The sequence below is a fragment of the Solanum stenotomum genome, chromosome 5 (assembly GCF_019186545.1).
Source record: "Solanum stenotomum isolate F172 chromosome 5, ASM1918654v1, whole genome shotgun sequence".
In the NCBI taxonomy this organism is placed as follows: Eukaryota; Viridiplantae; Streptophyta; class Magnoliopsida; order Solanales; family Solanaceae; genus Solanum; species Solanum stenotomum.
This window is the reverse complement of record NC_064286.1, coordinates 51,990,959-52,008,484: the sequence shown is the minus strand read 5'-3', so window position 1 is coordinate 52,008,484 and position 17,526 is coordinate 51,990,959. Positions and strand designations below refer to the sequence as shown.

The 17,526-nt window shown below is 35.6% G+C and overlaps 2 protein-coding genes across 3 annotated transcripts; one reads left to right on the top strand and one right to left on the bottom strand.

Annotated features, from left to right (window-relative positions):
• Window positions 1-113: 113 nt before the first annotated feature.
• LOC125864435 (thylakoid membrane protein TERC, chloroplastic) lies at window positions 114-10,751 on the bottom strand. Of its 2 annotated transcripts, none has more exons than XM_049544440.1 (14): window positions 10,426-10,751; window positions 10,258-10,344; window positions 8,620-8,678; window positions 8,445-8,521; window positions 7,238-7,325; window positions 7,005-7,085; window positions 6,814-6,870; window positions 3,655-3,736; window positions 1,657-1,706; window positions 1,368-1,424; window positions 1,197-1,275; window positions 806-864; window positions 512-569; window positions 114-423 (listed from the first exon to the last, which is right to left on the bottom strand). In XM_049544440.1, the coding sequence occupies exons 1-14, from the start codon at window positions 10,643-10,645 to the stop codon at window positions 329-331; spliced, it is 1,149 nt and encodes a 382-aa protein (XP_049400397.1). In that variant the 5' UTR covers window positions 10,646-10,751; the 3' UTR covers window positions 114-328. The 2 variants fall into 2 exon arrangements, with proteins under 2 accessions (XP_049400397.1, XP_049400398.1); XM_049544441.1 differs by having other exon boundaries at window positions 10,438-10,751.
• A 674-nt stretch (window positions 10,752-11,425) lies between these two features.
• Window positions 11,426-16,693, top strand: LOC125865447 (protein MODIFIER OF SNC1 11-like). The gene is made up of 6 exons (XM_049545645.1): window positions 11,426-11,800; window positions 12,954-13,034; window positions 13,254-13,382; window positions 13,539-13,599; window positions 15,438-15,495; window positions 15,608-16,693. The coding sequence occupies exons 1-5, from the start codon at window positions 11,517-11,519 to the stop codon at window positions 15,474-15,476; spliced, it is 594 nt and encodes a 197-aa protein (XP_049401602.1). The 5' UTR covers window positions 11,426-11,516; the 3' UTR covers window positions 15,477-15,495; window positions 15,608-16,693.
• Window positions 16,694-17,526: the final 833 nt, after the last annotated feature.

Below are 17,526 nucleotides of genomic sequence, written 5' to 3'. Positions count from 1 at the left end.
GGTTTACTGTTCAATTTGATATAAGGAGTCTCATTAAAATGACTTGTTGACTCCCCATATTGTAGAGAAAAAAGAGAAGATTTACGTGTTGTCCATGGAGAAGATAATCGTTGTAATAATTCATCCCAACCTGAGTTGCATTAAGAAATCAAATTATTACAAAAAGAAACATGCTAAAAGATTGTTAATTTTGTCATTGTCATATCAATTGAATAAAGTACATTTGACAGAGCAAGTTCAAGACAACGACGATGAGAAGAAAAAAAAAGGAACATCATAGATATCTCCTCTATCCTCCTAAAGAACATGATCTTGATAGCATCCCAACTCATTGATCAGATTTCTTTACAAGACTCAGCAAGACTCCAGTGCTTAGACATGTCGCTACAACACCAAGAGACGCCTCTGTGGAAACATGGTATCCTGCGTGAATTTTGATATCAGTTAAGACACTTCCCTGGGATTTCAATTATAAGATGAAAAAGCTCACCTGATGTTTGCAGAAACTTACCGAAAAAGTCTAGGATCATTTTGAATCCAATGAATCCCAGGACAACACCAATGGAAGGCTGAATAGAAATTGGATCTTAGTTAAAAATTATCATCCATGAAAGTGAAGTGAACTTTAAGGAACAGTCACTAACAGACTTGCCGCTAGTTTGATTAGTTCTATTTAAATATTCTAATGCTTTTGTCTGTAGAACGAGAGCTCTAACTTGAGCAATTATGACTGACTTGGGACGATTGAGTGAATGGCTGTTGTAATACAGCAAGCAAAGACTGATAAAAGCAAGTCAATACTCACCTGTAGATATTCCAACTCCCCCATACTTTCAGAAATGAGTGTGTACAATGACCTCAATCCTGCATAAGAAGAGCTAGGTTGGTCACCTAGTTTATAGGGAAGAAAAAGATATTTTGCAGAAGGGTAATAAGTAAAAATCTACTTCTTCGCGAAATCAGAATGAGTAAAAACAAGACAGATTTTTTTCGTGAACAACTAACTCCATGCACACGAGTCCTCAATATATATGAATTGATGAAAAGAATGTCAACGACATATGCCAAATATCACTAGTTTAAACCAACTCGAATTTGGTACAAGAAATCACATTTCAATTAGTAATTGGCTTTTTTTATAGCTCTTGTGGTTAAAAACTTAAAATAAGAAGCAAAGTAAAGAACACAGGCTTTACCTAAAATTGCAAAGAGATTGGATGTGAAAACTATGAAAGGATCTCTTGTGACACCAAAAACTGCTGGTATAGAATCAACCTGAGAAGAACACAACATTGTTGTTAGGACGGAAACAAACAGGTATGTTAGCCCTTAAGATATGTCAAATCCAGCATGAACAGAAAACTCACAGCGAATGCAATATCACTGAGTTCAATAACCGCTACTGTCAGAAGTAAAGGGGTAGCCTGCCCAAAATGTTTAAGGCTGTTAAAAATCAGAACAATCAATATAAAAAATATTCTAGAAAAGTATATAACAAGTACACAGGCTTTTGTTTGTATAGATGGTCAAAAGATGCCGGATTTCGTTAAGCCAGAAATTTGAAAGTATAAATTGATATATGCATGAATATTATTGAGGTGACATGCTAGGACAAATATAAATTTCAACTGCTAAAATAACTCCCTGTTGACTTACTTTCCGTACACCATCCTGCAAAGTTATGAACCTGTCACCATCATATTCAGCTGCAACACCAAGAAAAGTTTGAAAAATCACCATATATTTCGAAAGCTGAAAGGTTAAATTTATGTACAAGGACCAGAGCTTCATCATCCTAAGGAAACTTGTTCCTGGATCCTACTCATGTATCATAATTCATATGAACTAAAGAGTAGCTCGAATAACATCACGGAACTAGAAGAACATTCGTCTCTGACAGGAAAAACATAACCTAATTCATGGTTCCCGCCCACTCTTGCACTCCAAATAATCTTGCAAAATCAAAGCAAATATGAAGCAAGGAAAGGGAGTATTTTCTACATATGGAGTTTTAGTTACACAGAACCATGAGTTTTGGTGATACCCAACAGATTAATAGCATGAGGGCGAATTGTATGCACTTTTTCATCATATGCTCAAAGTGTACCTTCTTTCAAAAATAGGTTATCACGAGAATATTATTGATGTAGCACAGACCAGCGATAAGGGTATGCTGGGCCAAGAGTACATCCAAAAGAGAATTTACAATGTCCATAAAAGAACTAAGAAAGTCAACTATCACATCCGGCTCTAACACATGTGCCATAGCTTTGTTGCACCAAAAATTACGTAAAGATATACACTTGAGCTTAAGATTAATTATATTACCCTTCTTGCCTTCAAAAACTCCAGCATTTCTTTCTTGTCGTATTACCAAACCATATCTTTGTTCTATAAGTGATTTCTAGTCTTTCAAGAGGACATAGGCCCTAATTGTCTTGCCGTCACTCCTTTAATGCCCCCAGAGAAAATGATACTCTTTTTTTTTTATTGGAAATAGCAAGTTCTAAAAAAATGATCCTCTATTCTGTAAAGTCCAATAACGTTATCGTTGATAAAGAATGTTTTTTCCATTTTTTTGAATGAAGAAGTATACAACATGGAGTATATCATATATATAAACACCTAAGTTTTATTTTCAAAAAGAAATAAATGTATCAAACCCCACTTTGATGGGAACCTAGAAGGGAAGAGTACTATCAAATACTAAAAAATTGGAGCATAACTTACTTCACAAAGTATGTCTCCGAAAATAGTAAGTAAATAATCGCATTATGCAGCTATACAGAATCACATTGCACTTCCTTCAGAAGAGGCAGCAAAAAAAGAAAGAAGAGAAAGGGACTCCTTTCTAAAATTCCCATGTTTGTAGCATTGCACAACTTAATGATTTTTCTGTAAACTTTACATGAAGCTCTCAACTACAAGCTAGGATTGAGAAATCAGCATAGGAAGCAAAGTTAGAAAAACGTATCACAAGAATAAATCAAACTAGCAGTTGTCATTGTAGTTGGACTTGATCACTTCAACTATTCCAGAACAACCAATACCAAATTAGTACCAACATAAGAAAAAAATCAAACAGCAATCATTTGCAGGAGAACATATAAGACCAACTAGAAACCAAATATTGCACCTAATTATGAAAAGACAACAGAAATTTTTACATGTGATGGGAATGAATTTCTGGCAGGTCTTNATTGGAGCATAACTTACTTCACAAAGTATGTCTCCAAAAATATTAAGTAAATAATCGCATTATGCAGCTATACAGAATCACATTGCACATCCTTCAGAAGAGGCAGCAAAAAAAGAAAGAAGAGAAAGGGACTCCTTTCTTAAATTCCCATGTTTGTAGCATTGCACAACTTAATGATTTTTCTGTAAACTTTACACGAAGCTCTCCACTACAAGCTAGGATTGAGAAATCAGCATAGGAAGCAAAGTTAGAAAAACGTATCACAAGAATAAATCAAACTAGCAGTTGTCATTGTAGTTGGACTTTGATCACTTCAACTATTCCGGAACAACCAATACCAAATTAGTACCAACATAAGAAAAAAATCAAACAGCAATCATTTGCAGGAGAACATATAAGACCAACTAGAAACCAAATATTGCACCTAATTATGAAAAGACAACAGAAATTTTTACATGTGATGGGAATGAATTTCTGGCAGGTCTTCACAATGAAATTGTCAGATAGATCAGCATCTTCTTCTTCTCCAGTGAACAACTATGATGAGATAAAAAAAAATAGGTATCATGAATTAAATTGCAAAATGTTTTTGGGACAACAATATCGATCAGAGAGTAATATATGAGCCCATTTAGGTATCCCCTGGGTGCTCTTCTAGTTAGCTTACAACAGTTCGGAACAGGTGAGGGCCTTAATGCTAAGCCTGTATACTAGAGCCCATTTTCACATGACATGAAAAAGAAGAGTCAATGTACTAAACCAAGATATACTTTTACATCCAGGGGAACTCCAATGAGTATCTAGCAGTCTCTTTTCAACATACTTTTAGGCTTGATTGGTAAAATTCAAAATTCTGGCAGCATTGATTGCATGACTTGAAGTGATATCTCTTAAATGCTTATATTTTTGGTATTCCCTTCTAGAAAATTACTCGAAAACATGGCATAATAGACAATCCCTCATAGAGAAAATGTTAACGCTGATTACTAGATTTGCAGCGGTAGGAGAGATGGCTCTGCATTTTTCTTCTTTTTAAGCAAGTAGTCAAACTTTTATTTCACTAAAAGCACCAAGAGGGTGTTAATATGTACAAGTCAAAAACACTTTACCATTCTCAAAAAATATAAAAATATGTACAAGTCAAAACCCAGGCTCCCTCCTTAATGTCTAGGGAGCTCAGGAACTTAAGTAGCATGTTAACATCAAATATCTGTCATTCTACACCAAAAAAATTTGCATGTATATCTAATTTGTTACATCGGATTGGCTAAACCTTCAAAATGTCTTCTAGTCTTGTCAAATTACCCAAAACATGCAGGCTGGGATAGCAAACCATATCTTCCTGTTCTCTCTTCCCATCTCCTTTCAAGTCCAGCCTTACAGCAGTTCCTTCAATGTCTAACAGAATACCCAGTTTAAATTGTACACACTGAAAACATGCTTTAAAGGCTGCAGTGTATGAACAAGTGATGTATCTCTACTTCACTTCCTTCACATATGAGGCATCTATTACACATTATGAAATCCCTACTTCGTAAACTTGATTGAGTTAGACAAGCTTCATGCACACCAATCCAGAAAAAATTGGCCACCTAGGGAGTTGCATTGCCTTTTCAGATTATATTCCAAGGTCACTGCGGTGGACCATTTTAATCTGTGGTTAAAATTTCATAACCATACCTGGCAGTACTTTCCATCTCTCTAATGTCTCCACCTCACTGCATGTTTCCTCCTGATATATTAGCATCTTCTAGTATTCTCAGAAATTCAGAGACCTACTTTCAGTCCTCAAAATTTCTCTAAAATTGGCTTCCCTGGCATTGTGCAACTAATGCATCAGGGTTGACTACCAAACTGTACAAGTATAGGAACTGCTCGTCCACAGGAGTATGGCGACTCCAGGTATCTTGCTAGAATTTCTGTCCATTACCAAGAAGTAGCTGTATGCAACAAAATCATTTCATAAAACCTTACATTCTTACAGAGACTAATCCCACAGGAGCGTATGACATGTCAGCTGACCAACAGCCCTTAGGTCCACACCTTGCACTGCTAACCTGTTTCCACAGTAGTTTTCCTTCCAAAGTATACTTTCACAGACAATTACTCGGGGCTTTACCACGTAGGCCTCCAATTAACTAGATGGCAAATATTCTTTTCCTTATTGCCTTTCCACCAAAATTCTCTTGATATTCTGTCCATTCTCTTCTCTACTTTTGAAGGGNATTGTATAAACCTATTCCTATTCTAACAGCCTCCAATTAACTACATGGCAAATATTCTTTTCCTTATTGCCTTTCCACCAAAATTCTCTTGATATTCTGTCCATTCTCTTCTCTACTTTTGAAGGGAGGGGTAAGATTTACATCATATGATTAGCAAATTATCTAGTGCACTATTTATAAGTTCATTCTTGACATGTACTTCATGATGATTTACCCTCTTTCAACAAAAAGAAAGCACTAACAATGTCTGTGAAGTTTCATGGTGATATGCAACCAACTCCCACTAGAAATAGATAACATCTTTAAAGAGTAGAAACTAGAGGAATGATGTAATAAGTTGTACCAAACACGTAATGGTCTGTACCTTCAGATCTTCTTGGCTCAAGTGTCATCTATATTTTCTCAATTATGAGACCATATAGCATCTCACTAAGTTTCTTGTTTTCTTTTTCCTTTTTGAAATAGAAGGCATACTCAGAGGTTGGAGTCAGTGATGGCAAGAGAGGATTCTGTCTATATAGGTTCTACAAAGAATAAAACAACTAAGTTATCCTAGTTGAGTCATTGAGAAGCAAGGATTTAATCTCTCGCTTCTACCTTTTTACTGCACTCAATGTACTTTTAGTTACTTCTGCCAGATGATACAACTGAGAGTTGATATGACATCCTCAAAGTGATTATATAGTCAAATCAACAAATTTAAGTAGTTTTGCCTATAAATTTTTTGCAACAGCACTAAAATAAAAACGTTGCAACTCTCAGAACAACAAATATGCTAATCCAAGTAATTTGGTGGTCATCGTGTTCTTACATAGGATCCTTAGAAAATTTATTTAAACAAGAAATAGCAGTTGCAGAAATAATCATCATAAGCATTACTAGAGCAACACAGTTATGAACAGAGAGAAGACTCTTTGAGGCCTCAAAGTGATGATCGTGAAAATTAAGTATCTAATTGCCACTCCTAACTCCCACCCTTGTTTCTACCTCCCATGAATGATGGCCACAGGTATATGTGCATGTATCAGAATTTTTTGGGGCAATCTTGTTCTTATCTATGTTACATAGGCTTTAAAAAATTATATATGTTACATGGACTCAACTAAGAACATGTATCCACTACAGATATATTTAAGTACCAGGTACGTGTATGTGTAAGTATCCCGCATATGTATGTACAAGCATAAGGTACAAGTACTTTGCTATTTTTTAATGTGAAGAATTAATACAAAGTATCCACACTCATGTCACAATTGTTCAACATGGCTACATCAAGGCAAATTAAGGATCATGTAACACAAGTTTATCTTCTTAAAAACATTGCATCAGCAAAAAGAAGCTCAAAGATGGTATTCTAATTCACATGAATGTAGATAAAAGAGAATTCACCTTGAATGACGAGTATAGAAGAATCCCCGCCAACAGTAAGTTAACTGCCTCAAATCTCTGAAATGACATAAAATGATAAATGTGAATAACTCTGAATAATGTGTACTTCTCTGGGTAGGGGGATATACTTGGACGTTGGAACTTCTGCATGTTTATGTAATTACATGTTTGCAATGAAATTAGCAGCCAACCTGCAGGGTTGCTGTTCCTAGCAGTATGATAGACAACCTGAAGATTATGGCACCAGCAATTCCATACGAGAGCACCCGGTTCTGTAGACCCAATACGCACATTTGCATCATGAACATGGTCTCTTAATTGACAAATACAAACACTGTCCAGTTTAAATAAAGTAAAAGTAGGGCCAGAACGAACACAAACGTTGCGAGTACGAACAGTAAGTGCAGAAAGATTAGCACCGCACCTGATACATAAGTGGTACTTTGAAATATTTGAATATCAGAACGAATACAAATAAATTATCCACTGACAAACTCTGCTCCAGCAGATACCTGAAAATGTATTAATTAAACTTAAAACCAGTAAATCCCGAAGCAGTCAAGCCCAGAAAGCCCTGGAACTTGATAGGAACAAAATTTGAAGACCTAGGAAGGCAGCGCAATGTCTAAAATTGAGTAATAAAGAAAAATCAAACTACTCAATCCTCAGTGCAATCCAGCACTAAAACATTTACAACTCTAAGGGCAAAATGAGAATTTTATTGCTCGTCATAAGCAGCATCAAGAAAGTGCTTGCTCACTATTTACAGAAAGATGTCAAAAGAAAGCAGGCTTTAAGTTTTTACAATGGAGCAAATTTCATGTTTATCATCGGTGGGAACATCTCTGTAAACAATCAAACTTTCATGGCCAGCCCAATAGCATCTATGCAACATCTTGCACTTATGTGATAAAGGGTACATTCATGGCTTATTTTGTGAATTGGTTGAATGGAAACTTCAGAGATCCTCACTCCTGACCACAAACTCTTTCCCAATCAAACATGTAAAGTATTCACCTGGCGCAGTTAATAACTCCAAGATAGAACATTGTTCTAGGCTGACCCCTATCAACTCTTCACAGAGGCCACACCCCTGAATGTGTGTATCAAATCAGTATAACCATTTCTCTGCTTGATAACCTAGACATGAGATCTTTGACTTTGAATTACAGAATCTTTGGCCTACTTCCATTACTTAGGATAAGCCCTGATACATAGTCTCTCTCACTGAAACACATTGTGAAATTACTATTCTACCTGGTGACTACCACATTGCTTAATAAAAATACAGTAAAGATATGCGAAGGATCAAGCCATTGTATAACTAGAAGTTGTAAGAACTTTCTTTCTCACCCCACCTCCAACTATTTCTCCTTTTCTCTACTTCACATATTTTTTTCCCAGAGTTCTTCTCACTTGAATCACAGAGATATTATATAGTGGCAATTCTAAATAGCTTTATATTCTTGTTATCGTTTTAGCATTACGAATAATTTCGAAGTACTCCACACTCCGCAGTCGCAATCAATAACAGAGGTTCTATCATCTTAAAACAACAAAGAACTTCAAGTATTTCCAAAATTTATAGGCTTAAATCATCAATATGCTGAGAAAAGTAATTGACTCTTTACCCAGCGAAAAATTCAGATGACTTGCTAACTCCATCCGTGAGCCCCACGCCAACACCAAATGCCACTGCTGAAAACACCTATATAAATCCATCACTATAGTTCCTTCAATTTAGAATGCTCTAGATCAGTCTAACAAACAATAAACGCTGTTAAGACCATAGCAAGGATTACTTACACACAAGGCTACTGTCCTGACAGAAGACACATAAGTTCCAGACCCTTGAGTTCTCTCTTCTGCTTCATAAACAGCAAATGTATTATGAGACATCTTAGTATCGTTAGTGCCATTATGTGACTGTGATGACTTAGTCTCCTCTGCAAATTATTTTTGGCCAAACACATTACATTCTAACAGAAAAAGGACTGACAACCAATTACCTTAGAATATGTTAACAGAAATTCCCAAGACTGATGAAGTGATGGATATCATTTATCTCCTTTTCTTTAGTTTTCATGTTAGCTGGATAGTAAGTTGAAGCCATTTTGGTAAATTAACCAGTGGAGATCAAATTAAAATGATATGGTGGGGAAGATTATAATGGATAACAACCTTCAAAAGAGCTTGCAGGTGAATCCATTACTCTGGTAATTAAATGGTGACAGAAACTTGAACTAAGTTCCCCATTTATCTTCTTTACAGAATGGTGGGTGGGTTGGGGGAGGGGGGGGGGTATGTTTGACATATAAATCAATCATATGGAAGCAAGGATGGTCATATTAGTTTTAACAACTGATGTTCTTATAGAGCTAAAGATGTGACATAGTTAAAAACATTATGAAAGAGAGTACATAACATTGGCAACTAATATGCTATTGCATTAGATGCTAAATGNTCCATTACTCTGGTAATTAAATGGTGACTTTACAGAATGGTGGGTGGGTTGGGGGGGGGGGGGGGGGNTCAATCATATGGAAGCAAGGATGGTCATATTAGTTTTAACAACTGATGTTCTTATAGAGCTAAAGATGTGACATAGTTAAAAACATTATGAAAGAGAGTACATAACATTGGCAACTAATATGCTATTGCATTAGATGCTAAATGTAAACTACTAGAAAAGAAGTGTGAGGCAATATTTCATGAATCCGGGAATGTATGCAGTAACATTTTATTTCCACTTGTACGACATGATTTGGTACAGCAACAAGGAAAAACAAAGGGAGATCATCATACACAACTATGCGAAGATAGATTTCTGGTCTGACTTTTGGTTAATAGTACTGGATATATTGGTTTTAACGAAGATACAATTTTTATTCTAATATTTTCATTTTCCAAGTTCAGACCAATGGAAAAGAAACCCAACATGTCCTAAGCAAAAATAATTGAACGTGACTACGTTATTATGCTGGGAAATCCCACATCTACAGAACTTCATAGAGTATGATACGTTATCAGCACAATAGTGAATTTCCAAATTCTTATCATTTCATTTTCCATAGCTGAGTTTATTTATTTTTGGCTTAATAGATAAACACACTCAAACTTGGCCTCAACTAGCAAGTAACCACTCCAAACCACTCCAACCTTTGAGAGTGCACATCTAGATACTTTAACTTGGTCTCAACTAACAAACACTCCAACTGGTCCCCACTGTGTCTCATGGAAACCATACACTGACGTGACACATAAATTTCGGAGGTGTCTAGGTGATCGTTTTGTAAGTTGTGGAGTGTTCAACTGACACAGTGTACAAGAGTGAGGTGTCTTGATGTGCAGACTCAAAGTTGGAGTTTTACTCGCTAGTTGAGGCCAAATTTGAGTGTATTACTTATGAAAACAAGTAGAGTAATAAGAATTCTAATATCTAACCAGCATTAGACAACTCTTCCCCTTGTTCAGATTTTCTCAAGCAGGAAACCACCGCACTATATCTTCTTCCTCTACATTTACACCCAACTGCAAACAAAAAAAAAAGAAACTTTAATACCATATTCAATGTTAAAAGATACTAATATTCTTGAAGAATTGGAGATATACAAATACAAGCACCAAACATGCAGCTTAATGAAGTGGGTCGAGAACCACGACATCTCAGGTTCAAATTATCCAATCTACACAAATTTACACATGAGCGAAGATGAGCTAATTGAAAGTGAACCCATTTTGGGGATGTAGATAGCGAAGAGATTGGGGAAATCTTATGGAACTTTGGAGGCAATTGAGTAGAGTTGTTATGGATTATGGAAGCCAAATTCATGGCTCTTCTTTAGCTATTTTACTGCTTCCTTCAACAATGAAAATGGCTGCGACAACTTTCTGCTATCCGATTCCTAGATAGGAAAGTGACCACAATTCCCAAATTGTCCACTCATTTACTCCATCCCATTTATATTTTTCGACCTTGGTTTAAGACAATTTGTATTTTTGTGTAACAATATTTGTCCACGTTGATTTTGTATAACTATAAAAGTAAAAGAATAGTTTTAATATATCACTTTTTGATTATAATAAATACAATGTATTATAGTTAATGATAAGGATAAATTAAAAATTGTGTAAAATTATTCATTAATTTCATAAAGTTGACAATTATTGTTGGACGGTAGAGATAATTTTTAACTGATGAGACCGTTCACACAATTTGTCATGATAGAGTAGGTAGAGATTCAAGATTCGAAGTCTTGATATCGCTGCTTATTATTAATAGTAGATGTAGGAGATTCAAGTTAACAAAAAAGTTTAGCTATAACTTTTTTCTATTCACACAACTCATCAACTTGATCTTCCGTGAAAACCGTATATCTGAAAAGATTTGAAAAAAAAGGTAAGATCTAGCTTTCTATTGCCATTCAAGTGTTGAAAATTATTTAATATTTTAAATTTCACAATAATAAAACGTGATTAATTATCGAATCGAAACAAATACACAAGTACACAACACGAGAAAGATGAGTTAAGGGTGTTTTGGGAATTTTAATTAGAAAATATCGGCCTCCAAAGTCTAACCAAACGAGCCACAAAGCACAACTCCAATCCCAGAAAAAGCAGCTGCCGCTTCCATTCCGTCGTTTGCATTTATTTCACTGAAGGAATCGCCATTTCCAAAATTCCCTCTTCGATCCTCAGCTATGGCCGCCACAACGACAGCGCAGCAGAATCCAGAAAACCATATGAAAACCCTAGATGAGCCGTCAGATCCCAAGCCAGCGGCTGAAAGCGCATCTCCTCCCGATTCCTCACCCGACTCGCCGAAATCACCGCCATCCGATGGTGCCAAGGAGGAAATCAAGGCGGCGGGAGGAGATGACAGCTGTCAGGGTAGTGATATTCAGAAGAAGATGAAACGAGCTGAGCGGTTTGGAATGCCTGTTCAGTTATCCGAAGAAGAGAAGCGAAGTTCCCGAGCTGAGAGGTATTTCAAATCGTTGCATGCAATTGTGTTTGTGGTTGCAAGTATCAGCACATATAATTTTTGTCTATATACTTTTAGAAACTGTTAGTATTTTTTATGAGATTAGTTCCCAGAAACAACTGCTATGTAATTGATCTTTGCTGGAAATTAGCATTCTTAATTGTTTTTTAGCTGGATTTTGGATCCGATTATTGTAGTTCCTTTGCAGTACCATTAGGTTCAACTGGACATATTTGAGGAATTGTTGTGGACATTATTGGTGGTTATATGCCTTGACAATAGATTTCTGGTTGTTGTGAGGAAAATTGCTGGGCAATCTCACTCAATTTTTTNAATTTGATCTTTGCTGGAAATTAGCATTCTTAATTGTTTTTAGCTGGATTTTGGATCCGATTATTGTAGTTCCTTTGGAGTACCATTAGGTTCAACTGGACATATTTGAGGAATTGTTGTGGACATTATTGGTTGTTATATGCCTTGACAATAGATTTCTGGTTGTTGTGAGGAAAATTGCTGGGCAATCTCACTCAATTTTTTTCCTGATTCTAATGATTAATTGAGAAGATGTGCAGTTAAACAGTTTTAGAGCTTTATTCTAGGAGGTCGAGACACTTAACTAATAACGGAGGTTCTTTTATTGTATACTATTTTATGAGATTTAAGTAGCTATCTGGTTGCACCTGCAATCAAACATGTACTTTTATGAGACAAGTGAATGGCAATTCTTAGTCTGTCAGGAAAAAACAAAAAAGTTGATAGCATTCATGTGTTTTGCACTTTTTGGTTTAATTTCTGTATACTCCCTCCGTCCCTATTTACTTGTCCATATTTCCTTTTTTGGTTGTCCCTATTTAGTTGTCCATTTTGACAAATCAAGAAAGGACAACAAATTTTTTCCTATTATACCCTTATTTACACTTCTTGAAAATTGTAAAAGTGTATGTTGTTTCCCTCCAATTTATTTCACTTTAATTCAAATAAGTGGTTGTAATTTTGAAGTGAAAAGTTGTCATAAGGGTAAAATTGTAACTTCACTGTGCTAATCATTGTTGCCTTAATCTGTGTGCCATTTCTAAAGTGGACAACTAAAAAGGGACGGAGGGAGTATTATGGAGTACTGTGATTTGACTGTTTTTTAAATTGTATTTCACAGGTTTGGCACTGGGTCCCCAGTTCAAGGGTCAGATGCTTTAAAGAAATCCGAGGAGCATAAGAGGCAGGCTAGGGCCGAGAGGTTTCTATTCTTTCTGTTTTCTTCATCTGAGATGTATTAGTTTAATTGGTTAGGAGTTCTTGTCAAGCCAAGGTTTTTTCAGAGATGGCCTCTCTACCTCCTCAAGGTAGGGGTAAGGTTTGCGTGAAGACTCTACCCTCTACAGACCCCGCTTATGGGACTGCACTGTGTTTGTTGCTGTTTGGTTACGAGTTCTTCATAGATTTTGTTACTCCTCAGGTTTGGGATTGTGAAATCTGACACAACTGATGAGGAGGCTAAGAAGAAGAAGGCTAGGTTGACAAGGTTTGCGCCACCGGGGAAGGCTGATCCAGTGGAGGAAGATAAAAGGAAAGCTAGGGCTCTCAGGTTGTAAAAAGTTAAAATTGTTCATTTTCTCTTATTACACCTTGGAATCTGCACAATATTTTCCATCCATATATCAGTAAGAATCTATGGATAAATGAGTGTTTGTCAGATTTATGACTTAATTCTGATAGTCATGTACTATTTTTTTTATAATAGGTTTTCACAACCCCAGCCTGGTTCACAACCACAAGCAAATGGCAAAGGAAATATTGAGCAGGTTTGTTTTTGTTTTATAAGCAGTGCACAAGGTTTGGCCCAAAGAAAAAAGAGAAGTGACATCATTATGCATTTGAATGTTATTTACTTTAATTATTCGCTTGGTATTCATGATCTGAGAGGCAGATCTTGTGTCACCTCCTCATCTAATAGTTTAAGCTATTAAAGAGGAAAACTTTTATTTATTTTGGTCTTCAACACTTCGCACGATTGCTTAGGCCTCCTGAGATTGAATGGCTAATCCTGTATAAGTCTCTCAACAACCCCATACAAGTCTCTCAATCTGTCAATCAGTTCTCTTTATTCTGTTGTATATTTTCTACAGCTCAAGAAAAGGATTATACAAGGAAAGAGGTGCACCAACTCACAAAAATGCAGTGTGCAGTCAGGTGGGGGGTCTCAGACAGAAAAGAATAGGAACAGAAGTTTGACCTCGCTTCTCTCTCTTGGATTGCCATGCTAAAATAGAAAAGAAGAGGAACACTATTCTAGCTTCTCTTCCATAACTTTCACTAGGCAAGAGGTCAAAAATAAAAGGAAGATCCAACAAACAAAAGAAGCATCTAAAGGATCTTCTTTTTTTGATTCTTCATTCTTTAAACTCATAACGGTGGCTGATTTTATAGTATTTACCTTCAACTCCTTATAATTTCTTCTTCTGCCCCTTTTCATTTTTAAAATCATTCCCTTCATCTTTGGATACAATCCTAAGTGGGTTCACGTTTTCTGGGGTTTGGTAAACCCTGGGTCCCTACAAGCACACTTGTATTGAAACCCATATTTGTGAACATGGGTCTTCTAGTTTAACTTTAAAAATCCACTGCTGAATGAGTAGTAGTAAAATACCTCACACAGGTTTCCACAAAATCATTCTCAGTTTCCTTACTCTGTTAGTTGCTGTTCGTCTCTGATTTCGGAGTATGGTAAGCTGTTTGAGCTCAAGATTCTTGGGAATTACAACAATGTCTAGTCCTGTAGCCAACACTATTTGTCATCTTTGTTGTGTTGGATGGGAAGTTCTTATGTACCCTGTTTGTGGTTGTGTAGTGTGTCATATATAGGTTGGTCATTTTTAAAGGACGAAACATCAAGATCAATTGTGAAGTTGGTACTTATTTTAAATGATTGTGGTCAATGAAGTGGATTGAGAACCCTGACCTACTTCCGTCCAAGCCTTGGTAGACAAAGTTACCTGGTATGTATGCTTGTGGGAGGTAGCATGTATCCCATGGAATTAGTCAAAGTGTACTCTAGTGGTCTGGACACCATAGTTATAAAGAAAACTATTACGTTAGTGTAGTGACTGACATTTAGTGAATGGTTTTTTCTTTTGGGCTCAGTAATTGTTTTTATACTTCCATAGATATTAAACATTTGTTGTTTGTTTGTTGAGTGGTTATCACCGTCAGGATTCTGTACTCACTGTTTTCAAATTCTGGATCCCTCTTTGTTTGGTTCTTTCTTTCTTTCTTCCTCTACAAGCGACAATGCCTCACCCCCAAACAATTTGGGATCAGCTATATGAACTCCAACTGTCCATGTTTCTTCTTTTGAGCACAACTCATGTCATCATCATACCAAATAAAAATATAAGTGAAAGATAAGTAAAATATATATATATATATTAAAAATAACAACAACGATTCTCTATATTTTTACTGGCATATAGATCTATGATAAGGTCAAGTACATCTACAAAAGCAATAGGTTCACAATTAACGTTCTAACAAAGACAAAAAACTTATTTCCAACTAGTGTATATCATCTGTAGGGATCTTTCTCTAATTTCTTTATGTAGTGTAATAGCTTTTTCCTAATCTACGGATATATTTAATTCAGGAAGCTGTTGCTGTGGACAAGGCTGGAGAACCTGAATGATTCCAAACTTCATTAACGAGTAAGACTTGCTTGATTGTATAGTTTACTGTTGTTGGGTTGTGGTTAGGGGCCTTGTTAACTGCAGAATTGGAGTTCCTCATCTTTTAACCACTTCTTTCCAATTCTTGCAGGTTTGTGGGCTTGGATACTAAAGTTTTTGACCTTTCTGTAGTTTATATATATTTTGGCTTTTGAATTACTGCACAAAAGGCTTTTCGGGCCTTCCTAAAATAGCGTACTATGTGTTTCTGGAGAGCACTAGGATAATTGACAACCACCTCCTTGGCATCAAACTACCGGAAATGACCCATGGTCAATATTAAAAATGATGAAACTACAACCAAAGTATCCTTCTTGAAGGGTTTGATTTGACGACTTCATCATCAATCTCTAAGTTATTAATCTGCATTATATGTCACGTTTATATTGTAATGCATTGCCCTTTAACATAGTAAAAACATAGACTTCTGTTGCATGCCAAGGATCAACCAGTGCTAGATTTTTAGTTTTGACTTACCCAAGTGATTCAGAGTAGATTGGAGATTGCTTGATATTAAAACTTAAATGTTCCCCATGGTTAAGAGGTTTTCATTGATTTGGCTGTTTAATTCAACCTTATTGACCCTTCATTACTCTAATAGCTGAAGTGGGAAGTGTAGTGCATCTTGTGTTTTCTAGCATCTAAGCATTTATCTTGCTCTTAAAGATCCAAGAAATCTGTACTTCTCTTTGATGCATCATATGGTTTGGCCTTGCTATATTCAATATTCTTGTTGGGTTCTCCATAGTTAGAAAGGTAAGACTAGTTATATGTGTTGCGATATATATTTACTACTTGCTAGTGCATCTCATGGTTGTGAAACTTGTTTGCACACTGCTGGAGTTATATGATGGTCAAGTCGTCAAATCCACATTCCTTCAAACTGGTTCTTTTTTGGGTTTGCTGTTTTTCTTATGAAAGGTTCAATGGTTTAAGAGCTTTCGAAGTTTTCTTAAGATTTTGATGTGGGTCATTTCGGACAGATTGACACTAAGGAGGTGTTGTTCAACTACCTAGTATCTCCAGGTAAATCTTGTAGGCTGCAGTCGATGGCCATGTAGAAGTAGGTTTAATGTATTACGAAGACATCTAGTTATCTGTTTGTTTATCTTGTTATGTTATTGTAAACAGCAATGTTAATTTAGTTGTGTTTTTAGTCTTTGAGCTTTCAGTAAAACTCATCGTCAATGATTTTATGCCTTTCTTTCTGTCGTTGTACTTGTGTTGTTTCAACTTGGATGGAAAGGTTTTTCATACTTCTTACTGATGAGTGGACAGAACTTTGATGTAATATCGAAATCAAGGAATCATGGGTTTCTAAATTTTAGAGTTGATACTTGATTGTCTAACTACTGTTTCGGACAAAATGCAAATGGAAAATTGTTATTGATGCCTAGACGGATAATGTATGTTATCTTGATTGTAATTTTACTTAATTTACTTTATTAGTGATGCTTTAAAATTCCGAGTTTTAAGTACTTCTACTCTACGTAGTTATTTAATACTAAAGGTAGTGTATAAAGAAAAAAAAATGTACTCCGTTTTAATTTGTTTGACCTATTATTTTATTTTTGTTATTTTAAAAAAAAAAACTCTTTTTTGTTTAATTTTTTAATCTTTTAATTTAATTTTCTTATATAGGATGTTTAAGATTATAAGATTCAAAAGTATAGTATATGAGTCGAGGAAAATGAAACATAAGAACTATTAAGAAATTGTATATCCAAGACTGGATATGTTACTGCTTTCACTTATGGCTCCTAAAAGAAGTTGCAGTTGGTATGCAGGGGTTGTTTGGTAGAAAAATTAATAATGCAGGGATTAGTAATTAGGGATTAATAGTGTAGAGATTAGTAATGCATGAATTATTTTTACCAAGTGTTTGGTTTATTGTTTCTCACCTCATCTTGTATTTGAATTAAAACTTTATAAAAAAATTTCTTTCCATTCATACCCTTGAAATATTATGCAATTGGGTAAAGGTAAATAATTGCCGGACAATATTATTCT

What these genes read in the sequence shown, in the direction of transcription:
- LOC125865447 (XM_049545645.1), top strand. Translation starts at nt 11,517, where the DNA reads ATGGCCGCCACAACGACAGCGCAGCAGAATCCAGAAAACCATATGAAA. An exon ending in AGGCAGGCTAGGGCCGAGAG is followed by an intron (nt 13,035 to 13,253) that starts GTTTCTATTCTT and finishes GTTACTCCTCAG; the next exon opens with GTTTGGGATTGTGAAATCTG. An exon ending in GCAAAGGAAATATTGAGCAG is followed by an intron (nt 13,600 to 15,437) that starts GTTTGTTTTTGT and finishes TATTTAATTCAG; the next exon opens with GAAGCTGTTGCTGTGGACAA.
- LOC125864435 (XM_049544440.1), bottom strand. Translation starts at nt 10,645, where the DNA reads ATGAATTTGGCTTCCATAATCCATAACAACTCTACTCAATTGCCTCCA. An exon ending in CATGTTTGGTGCTTGTATTT is followed by an intron (nt 10,345 to 10,425) that starts GTATATCTCCAA and finishes TTTTGTTTGCAG; the next exon opens with TTGGGTGTAAATGTAGAGGA. An exon ending in TAGGAACAGCAACCCTGCAG is followed by an intron (nt 6,871 to 7,004) that starts GTTGGCTGCTAA and finishes ATGTCATTTCAG; the next exon opens with AGATTTGAGGCAGTTAACTT.